The sequence below is a fragment of the Beta vulgaris genome, chromosome 2 (genome assembly GCF_026745355.1).
Source record: "Beta vulgaris subsp. vulgaris cultivar EL10 chromosome 2, EL10.2, whole genome shotgun sequence".
Taxonomy (NCBI): Eukaryota; Viridiplantae; Streptophyta; class Magnoliopsida; order Caryophyllales; family Amaranthaceae; genus Beta; species Beta vulgaris.
The window spans coordinates 5,292,381-5,311,214 of NC_079203.1; the positions used below are offsets into that span (position 1 = coordinate 5,292,381).

Genomic DNA, 18,834 nt, shown 5'->3' on the forward strand with positions numbered 1-18,834 from the left:
CAGCCTCCACTCCCTCACATGCACCTACAGGAGGCGAAACTTCCTCCATGGCGACGGGAGGCGCAACAACCTCTACACCTCCATCATAATGGCTTGCGCCATTCTTAACTCCATCGTCCATTACTTAGGATTCGGTCTTGGGTTCCCTTTCATTCGCGATGAAAACGACGACAGGAGAAGGGACAAGCTCCTCCTTCCCAATGAAATCAACCACACGCCTATCCCCATCAAGTGCCGACAAGGCGTCAGGACAAAGGAAGATAAGTTAACATCGCTAGAAATAAAGCATTTATTTGGTTTTTAAGTCATACAATTCGACCTTTCTGAGTAAATAGGTAGCCTAGGAATATATATTTCCTACTACGACTAGCAGATTTATCGCCTCAAATACAAACTAAGAAAGGCAACCAAAGACACGAATATCCGTCATAGCAGGAGTATTTTCATGCAAACACTCATAAGAATTTTTTTTAGTCAAGGACTACTGAGGGGATTCTATATGCTGCAAGAACAAAATCCCTCCAAAAGTGTAAAGGTAAGTGGGCTTGAAATATTAGGGAATGTGCTACATTCAAAATATGTTGATGTTTTCGTTCTACCCGCCCATTTCCTTTGTGGAGTTTTAACACAAGAAGTCTCAAAAATCATGCCATGTTTTAGAAAATAGGGACGCAAAAAATTAAATGCGGTGTTATTGTCACTCCGAACATGTTTAATAGTTTATTATTAAATTGGTGATCCACCAAAGCCATAAAGTTAAGAAACATGATTTCGACTTCAACTTTATTATATAATAAATAAATCCACACACTTCTATAATAATCATCTGCTGTAAAAAATTAAGATGCTCCGTAAAAAGAAGAACGGATGCCATAAGGACCCCGTATATCACAATGAGCCAACTCAAAATCCTACTCCTACTACAAGGAAAACTAGTTCTAGGATGATGTGTCTGAAAATAAATGTCACATCTATCTTTAGACTAGATTTACTCATGAAAGGTAACATACGCAGAACTTTCATCAAAGGATGACCCAACCGTTTATGCCATAACTGAATGGAAGCATTAGCAACCATGAACTTCACTTGAGGAACATCTCGGGAAAAGAAAAGTACATCTTTACGTTCACCACCCTAATCAAGGTCCTCGTCCTGCGGTCCTATAGAACACATAATGTTTTCGTGAATTTAATAGTGCAATTCGCATAATCTAATAACTGAAGAACAAAAATTAAGTTACAATCCAATCACAGTGGAAAAAAATCATCGAATCGGGTCAAAATAGGGGTTATAAATCCGATTTTGGGTCGGATCCGTTGGGCTCGGATCAGTTGACTTTTTGTTAATTGATCCGGTTCAAGGGTTACAATCAGATCAGTAGTTGAGAAAATTGATTCGGTTTGAACCCTGAACCGGATCAATTAAAGGGAGGTTATAACAAAAAGAAAAATCTTCTACCAATTTGTAGTAACAAAATCAGAGCTATTAAAAAAATTGCTTTAGCCCCAATTTATGTGAACGAGGTTAGTGTAGGAATTCAAAATATCCAAAAAATTGCAAATTCAATCCAAATTTAACTCTATTACAGCCTAGCTAAATCCTCAATGTATGAAAAAAATTCAACATATCCAAAGAACAACCCAAAATAACTCAAATCAAAACAACATGAGGCGAAATTATGAATGAAAATAGAAGGAAAAAAAAACAAATTCCTGAACAAAAAAAAATGAATTCCAGAACAAAAAAAAAATATAAATTAAATAAAACACAAAAATATATAAAATTATAAACAAAAGAAAATATACAAACTAAACAAATTAAATAAAATAAATTTACAAAAACGAAATTGAAACAAAGTTTTTACAAAATAAAAAAAAAACGAAAAAGAAACTAGATCTGGAATTACAAAAAACTTGTGAGTCTAATACTGATATGCATGTCACATTTATAAATAGTTTTTAGATGCATTTTGATAGTATTTAGAACTCCTTTTAAAGCATTTAGGTGCATAATGGCATGAATTACGTAAGTTGTGCTCTATTACTCCCCGTTTGCGTGTTTCGATGATTTTCAGGTTATTTTGATGCAAATTGAATATGATTATCTAACATCAAGCCTATTAATTATTGAAGATGAATCTATCTTGCACAAGGATCACAATGCATCCGTTTGGGATAATCTCGAGTTAAAATGAAGCAAAGAGTTAGTGAAATAAGTGCCAAAACTGACACCTATTCACTATTTTGATCATAACTTTTGATAGAAAATTGATAACCAAGAAATTCCAGTTGGGTTGGAAACTAGACTTCAAGGGCTTTCCAATTATAGGTGACACGCCCCAATTAGACTTCTTATTTGAGAGATACAGCCTTCGCAAGTTGACGCAAATTCGCAGTTTTCCACCCGATCGACCGGACGGTTTCGCGCGACCGGGCGAAATGAATTTTCCATCAGGATCCAAGGCATGTTAGTCCGGTCAATCGGGCGAGAAAGGAGCCAAAAATCGCTTGCGTGTCCGACCGGGCGGAATTGTTTCTTTGTCGTAGTTTGAGGATCACCGTTTCCCGACCGGGTGGTTTTTCGGGACGGTTAAATTTGCCTTTTTAACCGGTTTTGTAAAAAGTATAAATAGGTTTTTAGTATTTTTCGATTAGACCATCTTAGTTTCTGCGTTTTTAGGTTCAAACACTTAGTTTTCTCCCTCTAGGTTTGTATTAACTCTTGATTTTGAAGATTATAGAGATCATTGATTCCATTTTCCTTGTTCTTCAATCATTCAGTATTCCTCTTTACTTTGTTTAATTTAACGAATTTTTCTACTTACATTATGTTTATTATTATCATCAGTGAGTAGTCTTTTTCTAGGGCTTAGAGAGGGAAACTATGTTTATACCTTTTTTATTGTGGTTTAAAGTTCTTCGATATTTGGATTGAATTAGAATAATTCCTCTTGGTTTGTTATGCTTGTTAATGTAATTAATTGCGCAATATCATGAGTTATGTTTAGGTAATAGGAGTTACAATCGAAAGATCGTATTCATTAGAGGCTTGTTACAACTTACAATAGGTAGGTTTGATTATGTTAAGTGACCGTACTGGCATATGTTAATCTAAGAGTTGTTAATGTCCGTGCGTAGGATTAACGAAATACGTACTCTAATTATTCGAACCTCAATCCAAGTATTGTTGAACTACTTCCTCCGTATCTAAATAAGTGCAACATTTGCATAGTGTTTACTATTCACAGTTTAAACTATAATTAGCTTCGGTGATTACATTCTAGGAAAAACATAGTCATGTACGACCTTGTTAGATTCGTTTGAATGTGAATTTTTTTAATATCAATTTTTTATAATTTTTACTTATTGATAATTGAAGATATTAATGGTTAGAATAATGCATTGGCAAACGTGAAAACAAGAAGTGTTGCACTTATTTAGAAAGTGAGGAAGTATATTGTAGTGATTAAATTGGTATAAGCATGGTGGACTGGTCCATTGCCCTAGGTTTTTAATTGTTTGATAAACTTACATTCTAGTTTATTCTAGTCAAATAATTGAGCATAAATCTATAGAACTCCCCTCCCTATGCATCGACCCATATTTGACAGTTTCTGCTAAACAGACAACATGCACTTGCGGTATATATTTTAAAACCCATCAAATACACAGAATTAACGAAATAAATTTTGCCATAAATCTCTGGAATTACAAAGGAAAATAAAAAAAGAATTCAGATATGGAATTATAAAAGAGATTAAAAAACTAAAAAAATTAGTAATTAAAAACGCAAAACCTCAAACTCGTTTTCGAGGCAAGCGACAAAAACTTTTATTTCATGACTGCAGCGACGAAGATTATGAGAGGAGAGGGGAATTGTTGGTGAGCGACGAGTGAGAGGGGTTGGGCTTTGTTAGTCTTTGCTGATGGAGAGAATCGCTGGTGAAGAACGATGAACTACGAACGTAAAGATGATGAACGATGGTGAGTGATGAACGATGAACGAAGAAATTATGAATGATGGTGAGATGACTGTGGAGATAGGAAAATGTTGGGAGGAAACCCTAGGGTAGAGAGAATGTGAGAGAGGGAGAATGGGTTGAGAAAAGATGCAACATGTAAGAGATGGAGAATAATGGGCACGCCAACACACAAAGGTTTCATTTTTTCTAAGTTGGGCCAAGAATCAGTTTAGAGCGAAAGAGGAGAAAATGGGATTAAAAAATGGGCCAGAGTCAATGTCATCTAATCTGGCCAAAGGAGCCAAATAAATTAGTTGATTTTATTGATTCAATTTTTCTAAAATCGGATCAGTTAGTTTTTGTCATTTAAGTTTTTTTCCACTAGTGAGTTTAGGTACAAACATAACTTAGCAATTTTTAAATTGTCGGGAAGTATAACATATCCCTCATAAGTTGCATCTTTTAAGTTGTCAAAAAAATTTCATGACATGATGCGTGGCACGCGTATGCAATATCCAAACCGACTTATCATTCAAGTGATCTTTAGATCATTTAGGCAAATTCAACAAATCCAGGAGATTTTGACATTGTTTTGCATTAGTGCCTGTAATTATGAACTTTCCAAATTGTGTGACTGTTGGGCCCCAGTGACGTTGCCGATTTCGTGATGTGCAACTCTGGATGACTTCGTCTTGTTCACGCAAGCCATGGTGTAACACCCCATAATTCTCTCTTTTCAGTTATACCCTTTCAATATAAAACATAGAAAATTACACAAGCATTATTGCCCGTGTGATAAGGTATCAGCTTATTCAGAATTTTGCAGAGGAAAATATATAACTAAACTTCATACTTTAATATAATAAATAAATAAGTAAATAAGTACTTAAAACCAATCACTCTATAAATATCTACTCAAATCAAACTTATTATAATAAGTTCCTACTAAGGTAGTATATATAATAATATGTTACACAAGCTCTCCATTCCCAGATTCCCAATGATGCAACATCTGCGAATCTGTAAATATCAATGCTCTAAAAAATTTGCTCACCAAAGTGGGTCATCACATGATCAATAAGGTAAAGCCATGATTAACAATCACAAACAAAGCACGTAATCAGCGAAGCTGAGTACTATATAGTATTACATAAACATTCCTAACATGATACTAATAAATAACATGCAGGGATAAATAATAATATAACAATATAACATTCTGCAGACAACTTCTACGGAACTAAACTTTAAACATCTTCTTATTATTTTAATGGAATAATTATTGGAGCGAGTTGTCTTATCTAAACTTGCCTTCACATAGGAAGACGAAATACGGGCGCGACTCCGTATTCCAAAATGATTTGTGATATCGAGGAACCTTTGAAAAATAGGAATGGTGATCAATTCATTTTTCAGAAAAAGCCATGACACGCTCACCATGTACCCAACTCCTGATTGTCCAACTCTAGACGTGCACCAGTCTAAATTAAAGTTTATTACTAGCCAAGTTACGCTTTACGTGATTTACAATTTATTACTTGTTATGACACAAACAAGTAACACAAAAATATCAAATCAAACATTAACAACTGAACATTTCTTTTATTTTAGGATTTAATAAGTGATCACACAACTTACAATCCAAGATTACTTCCTTTAATTTAAATCTTTCTTATTTGTTGAACCTAGCCAACAATCAATCTTACCTTTCAAACACTAGTAGAATAATTGCTATTTGCTGTGGTAGTATTGCTGCGGTTTTACCCATACGCAGCAATATATCACGTAAAAAGAAAAGAAAAATACAAAATAAACATATTGCTGCGGTTTCGACTAGAAACCGCAGCAATATATGTCAACGTGAAAATTTTCAAACTTAAGTTGACTTTTTGACCAGATGTATTGCTGCGGTTTTCAGTCAGAACCGCAACAATATATTAAAATGTTAGTTTTTTAATAATATTTGAATCTATTGCTGCGGTTCCAACAAAAAACCGCAGCAATAGGCTATTTTAAAACACAATACACGGCCCAATTAGGGTTTTATTCTTTCTTCTCTTAACCCTCTCTCCTCTTGCTTTCAGCCGTTACCCATCTCTCTCCTCTCACTCCCTCTCATTTCCTCATTAGTAAAAAAAAAAATGTTACGCTCTCTTTTGTCCTCTCTCTCTCCTCCTCCTCGACCTAAACCCTAAAACCAAACAATCTGCCATCATCTTCCCATCTAATCGTCAGATCTCAAGTGTGTTTTCAGCCATCATCGTCGTCGAATTTCAGTGAAATTTTCAGCCATCATCTTCGTCGAATTTCAGCGAAAATTGCAGCCATCTTCGTCGTCCTCGAATCGTTTTTGTTCGTCATCTCATCTGCCGGTCGACCGTTCGTTTTTCAGCCATCATCTTCGTCGAATTTCAGCGAAGATTTCAGCCATTTTCCTCTGCTGTCTTTGTCTTCGTTCGTTCGTTTCCTCCGCTGTCTTTGTCTTCGTTCGTTCGTTTTTGTTCGTCTCAAGTGTCTTCCTCGCAACAACAACAACCCTCATCAGTTTTTGTTCGTCTCAAGTGTCTTCTTCGCAACAACAACAACCCTCATCAGTTTTGTGTTTAATTTTTTTCGTTTTTTTTGTTTCTTTTTTAAATCTGAATTCTTTTTCGTTTATCTGTAGTTTTTTTCGATTATTTAGTTTTTATTGTCGATTTTTAGATACTTTGGTGATTTTTTTTTTTTCGATCATTAGTTGTTCTTCGTTTATTTCTTCTTCGTCGTCATTGGTTCGTTCGTCGTTCTTCTTGGCTTGGTTGGTTCGTCGTTCTTCTTGGCTTGGTTGCTAAGATGATATCTGTGTTCCTTATAATGTAGCTGGATGTGATTATTTTATACTAGAAAGTCATAATTTTTTTTGCGTAATTTTTATTTTTGCCATATCTATATTTTTTGTGTAATTTTTTTTTTAAATTTTACCAGATCTAGATTTTTTTAGTTATTTCATATTCTTTTTTTTGTCAACTTTGTTGTTGATTATAAGATTCTATGAATTAGGTGATAGTGGATGAATTAATTGCCTGATTTTAATTCAAATTTGATAGCAAAATGCAAAAAAAAAAAAAAAGAAATTTTTGTTTTTGTTACCAAGACCTATTGCTGCGGTTTTTGGGCCAAAACCGCAGCAATAGTTTGACATATTGCTGCGGTTTTGGCCCAAAACCACAGCAATACTCTCTGTTAAATATATAATACATAAAAATATTGCTGCGGTTTGGCCTAAAAACCGCAGCAATATTTGTAGATATTGCTGCGGTTTAAAACCGCAGCAATATAATTAATACCTATTGCTGCCCCCTTAATTGCTGCGCGCCCAAAACCGCAGCAATAGGGCACTTTTTAACCGCAGCAAATAGCATTTATTTTACTAGTGAAAGGCATATATCAACTTACCAAATAACGCCCACAGTCCTTATAAAGTAGTGAAAATAATACTGTAAGGGAACACATGATTCAACATGATTCAATCTCAATAATATATTAATTCCCCAATATGAATTAATAGTTAAAGTTCCCATCAACATGCTTGCATCAAATATTCATAAAAATATGATAATCTCTAACTCATAATCAATCTCATAATTAACATGTCTACACACAGGCATAAAACATGAAAATCCAATCATACTATAGATCACATAAGAACTTATAAAGTTCCTATACATGATACTATAATTTTCCTTTTAAATCATGATACTATATCACAAAGCACATAGGTATGTACGTACCTTGTGTAAACCAGTTGATAGGCCACCTTTAATTCCTTAAAAGTCACCTATGAATATTCTCCGCCTAAAATAATCAATATAAAATAAAATCAATACTCTAAATAAAATACAGCAACTTTTAAATACTTTAAATCCCCTTTAAAAATATTTAAAAGTTGTTTTTACTATTAAAACTTCATCAATTACTTTTAATATCTAGCATAGTACTACCATACTAATAATTAAAATCCTTAAAACTCCATTATTAAAGCCCTTTCTAAAATTCCAGCAACTTATAAAATTGTAGATTTCTCTTTAAACATACATAAACAGCTTAAATTCATAATTTAAAACAATCTCATAGTTTATAACATGTTACTATGATTTTCCAATAATTAACACCCTAAAAATCCATGCTTTGGTAATTAAAAACGACTCAATCTAAAAATAATAATCAAATCTGAAATTTTATTCTTTCAATACATAATATATATGAATCAAGATTAATTATTAAAACAGTAATTTATAGTTAATAATCATGATTAGTATTAAAATAAAGCATAAAAACATGATCTTTAATGAAAACTTGAGGAAGAAGAAAAGAAATTAACCAACAATTCAAAGAACCAAGAATAAGGAAGAGGCGCTGGAAACAAGGAGGACACGCTACAGCAGTGGCGCACAAAGGGAATTATGATTATGGAGGTGTGGTGACGTTTCTTGTCGAAGAAGAAACGTTACTTGAAGAAGAAGAAAGAAAACTTAAGAGAGAAAGGAAGAATCACGTGGGAAGAGGAGAGAGCAAGGGGCCAACTGGTATGAGGGAGGAGAGAGAAAATAAATCTTTATGCGGTAAAAATAATTGGGTCTAATGTATATATAAAGAGAATTTTCCTTTTGGGCTTAGGAAAAGGAGATTGGGTTTAAATAGAGTTTGATGATGAATAAGATTAATGAATTAGAACTCCTAACATCAATATAAATCCTTTTCCTAATCTACTTAGAATTTTGGGTTCGTTAAGCCCATTTAAACTTCTTTTCCAAATCAAATTAGTATTTCAAACATTTTTCAAAGCACTCCTAAACAAAATATTTTTAACTTCCTTAAATTCTTAAAATAATTTCTTTTGACTTTCAAAATAGTAAACCTTCTTTCAATAATTAAATCATTTAAAACTAAATTATGTTTAAATATAAATATATAAATACTAAAATATATTTATAAAATTCATAAAATTACGGGGGATTACACATGGTGAATCCAGTGTCCCCCCTGGCATGCGCACCACTCTGGCATCCTCTGGCGGTTCGATAACCGCGACCTCCTCATGGACGATCCCCCCCACCACTCGTGGTAGCCCACCAAATGAAAACAACCACGACCTCATGGCCCTTGCGGCTGTAATGAGTATAGATGAGATCCCAAGTAAAAGCGTTGGATTTCCCCTTAGACTCGACTTTGAAGGCCACCATAACATTCGGATCAGGGAGAGACGAGGCTAGGAAACTGCGAAGCAGCTCTTCTCGAGCCACCTGCTGATATGCGCGGGTCATGGAGGGCAGCAGGTTGTGAGAAAAAATCATTGGGTGAACGTGACCATAGTCGCTATCGAGACTAATCAAGAATTGATGAAGTCGGTCATGCGCATGAAGTTGTTCGACAAACTTCACAATCCGAGCTGCCTTTGGAGCACGCCGACACTACCTCGTGCAAAATAAGTTCGTCCCATTAGTGGGAAAGTTTGCCACAATAACCAATTTCATGTTTCACCATGGGTTTGTTTGCACTCGTTAATTTCATATTTCAATTGACAAATTCATGTGCCATTTTGAACACATAATCGTTATTGAAGATGCATCCATAATTCTCGAGCATCATCAAAGAATGTAAGAGTGGAGCAAAAACTCGGCGAGATTGTGTTCAGGGTTCGTGGGTTTTGTTATTGTTCCATCAATAAAGCCAAGTTTGCATTTGGTATTCAAGGACGTATATACCGCGTTCCACCACTCGTGAAAGTTGTTACCTTTTATTGCATTGGGGTTATAAAGTTGTCGGGATTATCATTAGATCCTAATAAGTAGATAAGGTTAGGTTTCAGGTTAGAGTTGGCACCAAATTCAGTCATGGTGAAGCGCGTATGTGGACTAAGAATGAGGGGGGGGAGGGTTGGGGCTATTTGTGGCGAGTGTTGGTGGTCGACCGGTGTTGGTTGGTGTTTTGTGGTATGGTGTGCTCTTATTTGTTTCCTGGTTTTCGGATTAAAAAAATATTAGGTTCAAGGAACTTTGCCTCTTGATATCATGTTAAGTTTGGTAAAGCTTGTATTTCCGGTTCCATTCATCTCAAAATCAGTATATATAATCTAAACGACAAAGTTCTAACATGAATCGATCTAGGAATATATAAGATTAACTTATAATATTCTAGTTAGAGTCCTAACATATTGTTTGCAATTAAAATAAAAATACAAAATGAATAAGGAGGGAACTTAAAGGAAGAGGAGACAAAGAAAAAGTTAATGCCATTAAATTTAGTTAGCTGGCCCGAGTCATGTGTATGCAACATGTATATCACCAAAATTAGTTATTGCTCTGTTTGGTGATTAGAGTTTAGAGTTTAGAGGTTAGAGTTTAGAGTTTGTGGTTAGATGATTACTTTTTTGTTCAGAGGATTTGACTGCTGATTTAACTAATTGGTGTGTAAAGGTGTTTGGTAATACTTAGCTGATTGTTTAGAGTTTTGTACTTTTTAAAGCATGTAAAATGACATTTATAGACATATGTTTTTTTTTAAAACAAATTTTAGTATTAATTATATGGACAAAATAGTCATTTGTTTTTTCTCTCTCCAAAACTCTCATGAAAAAGCTCCTTTACCCAGCTTTTTCAAAAGAGAGTTTTGATTAGAGTTTTCGGTATAAAACTCTCTTTAATCCTCTTTCTCACCAAACACCCAAATTAGAATTTTTATTGGTCAAAACTCTAAACTCTCTCCAAACCTCTAAACTCTCTCTAAAACTCTCTCCCCCAAACACCCCCAATGCCCCAAAATCATTTTTTTTTACTGATATGTGAGATTATATAGTATACCATTATAAAATAATATAGAACCATCACATTTTATGATAGTTATTATAATGTAATATATTAATTTGAACCAATTAGCCATCTTTCATTACTAAGAAAACTAATATCCTAATTTTAAAGGTTAATCACCAAACTAAAACTTTTATTCATTTCTTTTTTGTTGAAGCTAAAAAAAAAGCTTTCAACAACAAGATGTGACTTGGATGTATCGTGTATGTAGCATTACAAACTTTGGCTAGCACCCAAAATTTCACAAACTATTGGACTTAGCGCAGCACATATCATTAATGATACCGAAAGTAAGTTTTTGGTATGCGACGGGTTGATTTTTTTTTTGGGCGATTCCTCCCCTCCTTTTCAAGCCTATTTTTCCATCTCATTAAAGGTTGAGTGCATCCAGCGTCTTGGGTGTAATATGTTACACCATAACTTATCATGTAACATGCACGATGACATATATAATGACATATATATGATCCAACAAAAATGATATCGACTATACAAATAGTGACATGAATCTCATAAATGATACGCATTGCAACAAGTCCAATAGTTCAAGATATTTAAGCTACAAAACAAAATTTTCTAATATTCGGTGCACCTAAGTTATAATTTGAGGTGGTGTTGTTCTATCTATCCATATATATATATATATACTACATATTAGGAGCCGTTTATTTGAACAAAGGGTCACAAAGCTATGTTTTTTTCTGTTAACTTTTTCTTAACAAAAAGTAAGAGGTGTTTAATTAGTTGTTGGGCACTTTGTTCATATACTGGTAAAGTGACGAATATCTGCTTCTTGCATACTGGTCGGTTATACTTTGTCTAAAATGAACAAAAATTTGTGCCTAATTGACTTTGATGTTGTGTGATTTGGTATATCCCCCCGAGCTTCCAGATTTATGCTTAAGCCAAACTGTTGGGAAAATGACCTATTTTTTTTTTTTGATTGAACACCTATTATGTTTATCCCATAATTCAAGCCTCCTTTATGAAAACGAGTTAAAAAAATTGTTCCATTGTTGTGATATGGGCTTATCGTTTTCTAAGGTCAACAATATCTAATAACGGAGACGTGAAGCCAACATTTCTGATGGAAGGCTTCAACTGTTCAACAAGCTACTTAAAACCTCAAATAGAGCCTAGAGGTTATGCAATCGTTACTTAACTACTCATTGTCTTTCACCTCAAAAATACTCTTACCAATACTTATTAGTGAATCAAGTATAACTTCATTATCTTTATTTGAACTTATTGGCTCTTATTAGAATTATCTTTTCGTAAATCTAGGCCGTGTGAATTAATTTTGACTATTTATCATTTCAATTTTATTCTCCTAGATTTTCAAGTAAGATCTAAGTGTAATAAATTTAGCAACTCACAATATGAGAAAACCACATTGGATATGTATTATTTATTCAAGAAAATCAGAAATTGTTGAGATTGTTATATATCATGAACATAGTATATATGGGTCCAAATGTAGGGTTAATTATGTATTTGAACTTAATGCAAATTCATTACAAGTGTTTGTTAATTCTTGATCTGAAAAATTAATTTTGTGGGTTACTTATAATATGATTTTATAATTTAATATTTGAAAATATGTGTTCTCTTCTTTTTTTTCTTTTTTTTTGGGTCAATAGAGCAATATATTAATTAAATATACTCTCTCTGTTTCATTTTAATCTACACACTTACACTTTTCACGCATGTCAATGCGAAACTTTGAGAACATATATCTTTAGTTTTGTATTTGTGAAAATTATAAAAAGTACATATTAATAAAATACATGATAAGACGAATCTAACAAGATCCCACATGACTATGTTTTTATTCACGTATAAATTACAAACGAGAGTCAAAATGCAATTTGTGAATAGTGTAAAATGTCAAAGTGTAACAATTAAAATGAAATGGAGGGAGTATGTATTCTCTTCAATCTCATAATTATTGTGAGATGAGGAACACATATTATTCATGAAGAGTGAGTTAGAGTATTAATGATTTGCTATAATCCTGTAAAATATTTAAAGTAAAAGTTTTATTTTGATAAATTAAGCATTAAGAATCTATAGGTGAGTGATCCTAAGGATTGTCAACTCTCTTATTATTGAATTTTCATTGATTAGGAATACATTAAAACATTATTTTTATATCTCTTATTTCCTCATTTATTACATACATATTAATATTTTATTCTAATGTATAGAGGGTTGACAACTATAAATGTTATTCAAATATTTTTCAAACTATAGCTAAAGTGGCTCGATAGTTTTAAGTTTCCAAATTATGTGCTCGAATCTCATGCTTAACTTTTTATAAGTAGCTAACATACGATTAGTAGATCCTGGACCAAGGTGTAAGATGAGCATCCTACACCAGTTCCAAAACGCAAAGGCAAGAAGAATGAAACGCACCATTTAACATGCAAAAAAGTAATTGATTTGACAGCTAATGTACATTCCCATTACATCCAATATACATGTCGAAAATACAAAAAGTAACTGGTTTGACAGTCATTGTTCACCATTTAATAACTGATTTGATGTCCCCCCATATACTGTTCACCATTTTTCTCTTTTCCACACTCAACCTCCTTGTACATTCTTGGCTTCGTGGTTATTCATTAACAAAATCAAAATGTACAATGACAACCCCCAGCTGAAAGTAACCCAATTCTTGAAGTTGAAGTCAAGTGAGTAATTTGCAATCTTTGTACACTAGGTGTGTTGATGTTTGTTCACTAATGAAATTCAATATGTACAATTATAGTCTCATATCGAAATTCACCACTTCTCTCTTTTCCACACTCAACCTCCTTGTACATTCTTGGCTTCATGGTTGTTCATTAATAAAATCAAAATGTACATTGACAACCCCCCAGCTGAAAGTAACCCAATTCATGAAGTTGATGTCAAGTGAGTAATTTTCAATCTTTGTACACTGGGTGTGTGGATGTTTGTTCACTAATGAAATTCAATATGTACAATTACAATCCCATACGGAAATATGCCAAAAGCCAGCCACATGGACAAGGTGTAGGATGCTCATCCTACACCTCGGTGTAGGATCTAATTTGCGCTAAAATGGGGAATCCCCAATAAATGAGAGATGTCATGTCACTCTTAATGTGATACCATGTGTTGAAGAGGGTAACACATGACATGATAACATGTATTGCCATGCAATTTTATAAATAAAAAGTTAAATGTAGTCCTAAAAGTTGCATATAAAATGAAAAAAAATAAACATTAATTGATCATTTATTATATAAATTAATGTAATTTTTTATCATAAATTAACAACTAATTTTTATTTTAAGTAATGTATTTATGTCATATATGCTGCCCTTAGGATTACATGTAGCATAACCCATTTTATAATTATATGAATTTCGATTATTAATCATTCATAACTTCATGATGAATATTAAATTTTGACTTTTTAGGGTAAATATGTAATGCTTTGCAAATCGTAGGAGAGCTAATTTTGGGGGGGGGGGGTAATAATGTTGCAAAATCCACCAAGACTAACTTTTCAAAAAGTATAATTTATTTATATTGCTATTTCATACAGTAATGTTGTCAAAATAAATGATTACACATTAGAGAATCACAATAATACAATTAGTGTTATAAGAGACAATCTACTTTTAACTTAAAAATTAGACAACGATCCAAGCCATTAATAAAAGAACATACTACCTTTTAAAAATAGTAAATAATTCAATCTATTCAGTAACCAATATAATCTACTTCGTGATCTATTTAATCCATTCAGTAATCACATCTATTAATTCATTTAGTGACTTATTTAATCCATTCGCTAAGACCGCATGATTATTTTTGAAAATTGTTTGTTGTATTACGAGATTCATATGTAAATAAACAAAGATATAAGAAGAAAAGGGACGACTAGGTAATTGGTGCAATCAAGATGTGTAAGAATAGTGTTGGGTTAGAATGAAATGTAATAGGCTTGCTAGGAGAATGCAGGCTTGATTTTGTCTAATTTTATGTTAAAATTTTAGACTGTATATTCTTATAATTTGTGCAAATAATAATGATGTAGAATGTATTATCTCTCAAATTTTGAGTAACACTTCCAAACTTTTAAAAACTAAGGGCTCGTTCGTTATCATTTTCTATTTTCAGTTTTCAGTTTTTTTAAAACTAAAAAAATTATGAAAATCAGAAAAAAAAAAATAGTTAACAATTTTTTGTTATCAGTTTTTATAATTGACATATTTAATATAAATATGAATAATTTTAAATTTATTATACTTTTTATGTCATATGCCCTTTATATACCTTGAACCAAAAAGCAAAAAACTAACAATAATGTCTCAAACAACTACTATATGATTATCAACTGCTTCAAACAACTACTTCATTCACTAATAACTACTCGAGTAAGTAATCACATCATCCACAAACACAATATTCACTATATTCACAATATTACAAACACATTGTTGTATTTTTCGTCAATTGCATTAAGAAAATTACACACAATGTTGTGATTGAAGACGTGATCCATACACCGATGCAAATCAAAGCAATGTAAATTAGGTAGTGGCGTACAAGTCATTCTATTTTTGTACGGTATATATATATATATATAGAGCAAACTCAATACCTTTTGTTTAACATCATTAACCAAAAATGCCAACAATTAAGGAAAAAGAAAATGAATGTAAGCAACTTCAACTCTCTCTCCCTTTAGATTTTTGGATGGGTATTTTCCCCATAAACCTTTACCAAGGCTTTTGGTGCCCACTTCTTGAGCCCACAATTTCATTCCAAACCCATTTTCAAGCTCATGACTCAGATATTATCTTAGCTAGCTTGCCTAAAACTGGTACCACATGGTTAAAATCTCTCCTCTTTGCTATTATACATCGTAAAAAATTTCTCGATATTTCTAAACACCCACTTCAAACGCAAAATGCTCACGAACTTGTACTTCAATTAGAAGCCAAAGTTTACAACAAAATTAGTGATAACCAACCTGATTTTACCAAATTACCCTCGCCTCGTCTCTTTGCCACCCATACACCTTATTTGTCATTACCAAAATCAATGAAAACCTCCAAATGTCGCATTATTTACGTAAGTCGAAATCCTTTTGACACTTTTGTATCATCATGGCATTTTTATCGTCAACTTAAGGTAAATACAGGTTTAAAGCATTTTTACAATGAGTTGAATGTAAATATGGGATTGAAACATTTTTACCGTCAGTTAAAGGTAATTACGGGTTTTAAGCATTTTTATCGCCAGTTTAAGGTAAATATGATAGAAGAGGATTTCGGTAAATTTTGTGAGGGGAAATTCCCATATGGCCCTTATGAGGATCATGTGCTTGGTTATTGGAAAGAGAGCATGCAAAATAAAGAGAAGGTGTTGTTCATGGAATATGAAGGATTAAAGGAAGATCCAAAAACCCATGTGAAAAAGCTTGCGGAATTTGTTGGTTGTCCGTTTTCAGAAGAGGAAGAAAAAGGAAGTACCATTGATGAGATAATTAAACTTTGCAGTCTTGAGAGTTTGAAAGAAATGGAAGTGAATAAAAGTGGTAACTTTTATGGATTTTTTGAGAACAAAACTTTGTTTAGGAAAGGGGAAGTAGGTGACTGGACTAATTATTTAACCCCTTCAATGGTTAAACGATTTGATGAAATATTTCAAGAGAAACTTAAAGGGTCTGGTTTTACTTATAGACAATATCGACCTTCTTCATAAGCTCCAAAGTATGCCGAGTGAGAAATTTCTTTAATTATTTACTTAGGATCCGTTCGGTATTAATGTGGTAGACTGTTTTTTGGTTTTTTTAATTTTAAAAGTCATATAATATATGTATTATAATGAATAAAAAATTAATCAAATGTATTGGGAACATGATGATTTTGAAAACTGACAACTAAAAAGTGAAAACCACTTTTTTTGGTTTTCTGTTTTTGGTTTTTAGTTCTCAAAAAAACTGAAAACTAAAAACAAAAAAGGTAACGAACGGACCCTTAGTTTTTAATGTTGTTTGTGTAATTGCATTTGTGATGATGTAATTCATCGATAGAGTTCCTGCAATTTATAAATAATACTCTCTCAATTCCAAATATATATAGTCATATACTTTCTCAATCCTATATATTTCCTCCATTTAAAAATAGTTGCATCATTTCTATTTTGTGCACTATTCACATCTTACACTTAGATTGTCTTTGGTGATTTATATTTTAGGAAAAACAAGGTCATGTGGGGTCTTGTTAGATTTGTCTTGATGTAAATTTTTATAATTTTTACTTATTGATATTAAAGATATTAATGATTGAAATTATACATCGACATCCGTGAAAGTTAGAAATGGTGCAACTATTTCTAAACGGAGGAAGTATATTGTTTCAGTCCTATACTAGCGAATATTTATTCTTATTAAACAAAAAATACTAGCAACCATTTACAGGATAATACTATTCTTTTTCTACAGTTTTTTGGGGGCCCTTTCGTGAACCTATGGTAAGATTAATTTTTCTCGGGACCCAACAAACACCCCAAACTCCCTCCCCCCCATTGAAATTTTACTTCCACCAAAATTTAAACCCTGGTCTCTCATGTGAGGTATCCATTCGTATATTATTTCACCATTAGGTAGTCATTCTCATAGTCACTTCGTTTTTTTTGTACTCCCTAAATATTCATAATCTTGACAATATTTGGAAGTTTAGAGAATCTTTTAAATTATTTCCAATATTTAAGAGAAAATATAGTCATGTTGGGTCCAATTTAATTCGCCTTAAGGAATACATTCAGAAACCAAAATTTTAAAATTTTATATTAATACCCAAAGATATTAATAACATAAAGTATGCATTGGCAAATGTGAAAAAACGAACTCGCAAAAAAAACGTGGAGAATATACTTTCTCTATTTAGAAATAGTTGCACCATTTGCATAGTGTTCACTATTCACGTCTAACACTTTGATTCTTTGATGATTTCTATTTTAAAAAAATGGACATATATGATCTTGTTAGATTTGTCTCAATGTATATATTTTTATAATCAACTTTTTATAATTTTTACTTACTGATAATCAAAGATATCTATACAAATATATTAAAAGGCGTGCGAAAATAAGAAACTGTGCCACGTGGCGCTCTCCCTATGAAGTTTTAGTTCATGTAATCCATGTACAATAAAAAAATTAAGAAATTGCATAGTATCTCTATTATATAAGCCAAGGGAGGAGGTGTGGTGTCCTCTTTTGAAGTGACTAAAATACCCTTAATGATCTAATTAATGGAATAAAAAAATTACAAAAGCAAATCATTTAAAAATTCTCATTCCAACTTGCCATTTAAAACAAGTTTAAAATGGTATATGCATCAAATACTTCAATCAAAAATTAAATGGACAAAATATTTATACCTTATAAAAAAAAGATGGCATACATAACGTGCACATGAAAAGTCTGAACATTCACTACCTTTGATACTCTTTAATTCAGTTAAACCAACTCATTATTTTTGTTCTTTTTGTTCAATATTCATTCACAAAAATTAATGTTAACAATCACTCACAACCTTTTTATTTTTTTACATTAGCGAATTAATATATCTAAATTCATCTAACTGTTGAATTTTTCACATTTAAGTTTAATCATAAATAAAGTACGAATGGAGTATCTAATAGAATAACAAATTTTGAAATTAACGCACGCATCGCGTGCATATGAAGGCTAGTAGGGTTTGATCCCGAGACCTCAAATACATATACTAAAGTTTTAACCACTAGGTTTAGTTGTATTAGTCTTATTATAATAAAGTATTATATTAATAAATGAAAATTTTTTCTTACCCGAGGCATAGCCCAGACCTAATAACTAGTTAATGTTTGAAACCATGCATCGCCATACATGAAAACATGAAATAATGGTGCAACTATTTTTAAACGGAAAAAGAATGTATTTATTATTTACAAAACTTATCTTGATTTTAGTGGTAGAACTTGTCCTCATGACATTGAAGTCATG

The 18,834-nt window shown here is 32.4% G+C and overlaps 1 protein-coding gene and 1 long non-coding RNA gene across 2 annotated transcripts; one reads left to right on the top strand and one right to left on the bottom strand.

The window, feature by feature from the left end:
* Window positions 1-756: 756 nt before the first annotated feature.
* Window positions 757-4,206, bottom strand: LOC125494629 (uncharacterized). Its single transcript, XR_007270912.1, has 2 exons — window positions 3,796-4,206; window positions 757-1,160 (listed from the first exon to the last, which is right to left on the bottom strand). It is a non-coding gene; the product is annotated as an uncharacterized LOC125494629 (long non-coding RNA).
* Window positions 4,207-15,445: 11,239 nt separating this feature from the next.
* Window positions 15,446-16,923, top strand: LOC104887618 (cytosolic sulfotransferase 5-like). The gene has a single exon (XM_010672289.4). It carries the CDS (start codon window positions 15,469-15,471, stop codon window positions 16,546-16,548), a length of 1,080 nt encoding a protein of 359 aa, XP_010670591.2. The 5' UTR covers window positions 15,446-15,468; the 3' UTR covers window positions 16,549-16,923.
* The last annotated feature ends 1,911 nt before the right edge of the window (window positions 16,924-18,834 follow it).

Bases quoted from the DNA above. Each gene is read 5' to 3' on its own strand.
- LOC104887618 (XM_010672289.4), top strand. From the start codon at position 15,469: ATGCCAACAATTAAGGAAAAAGAAAATGAATGTAAGCAACTTCAACTC.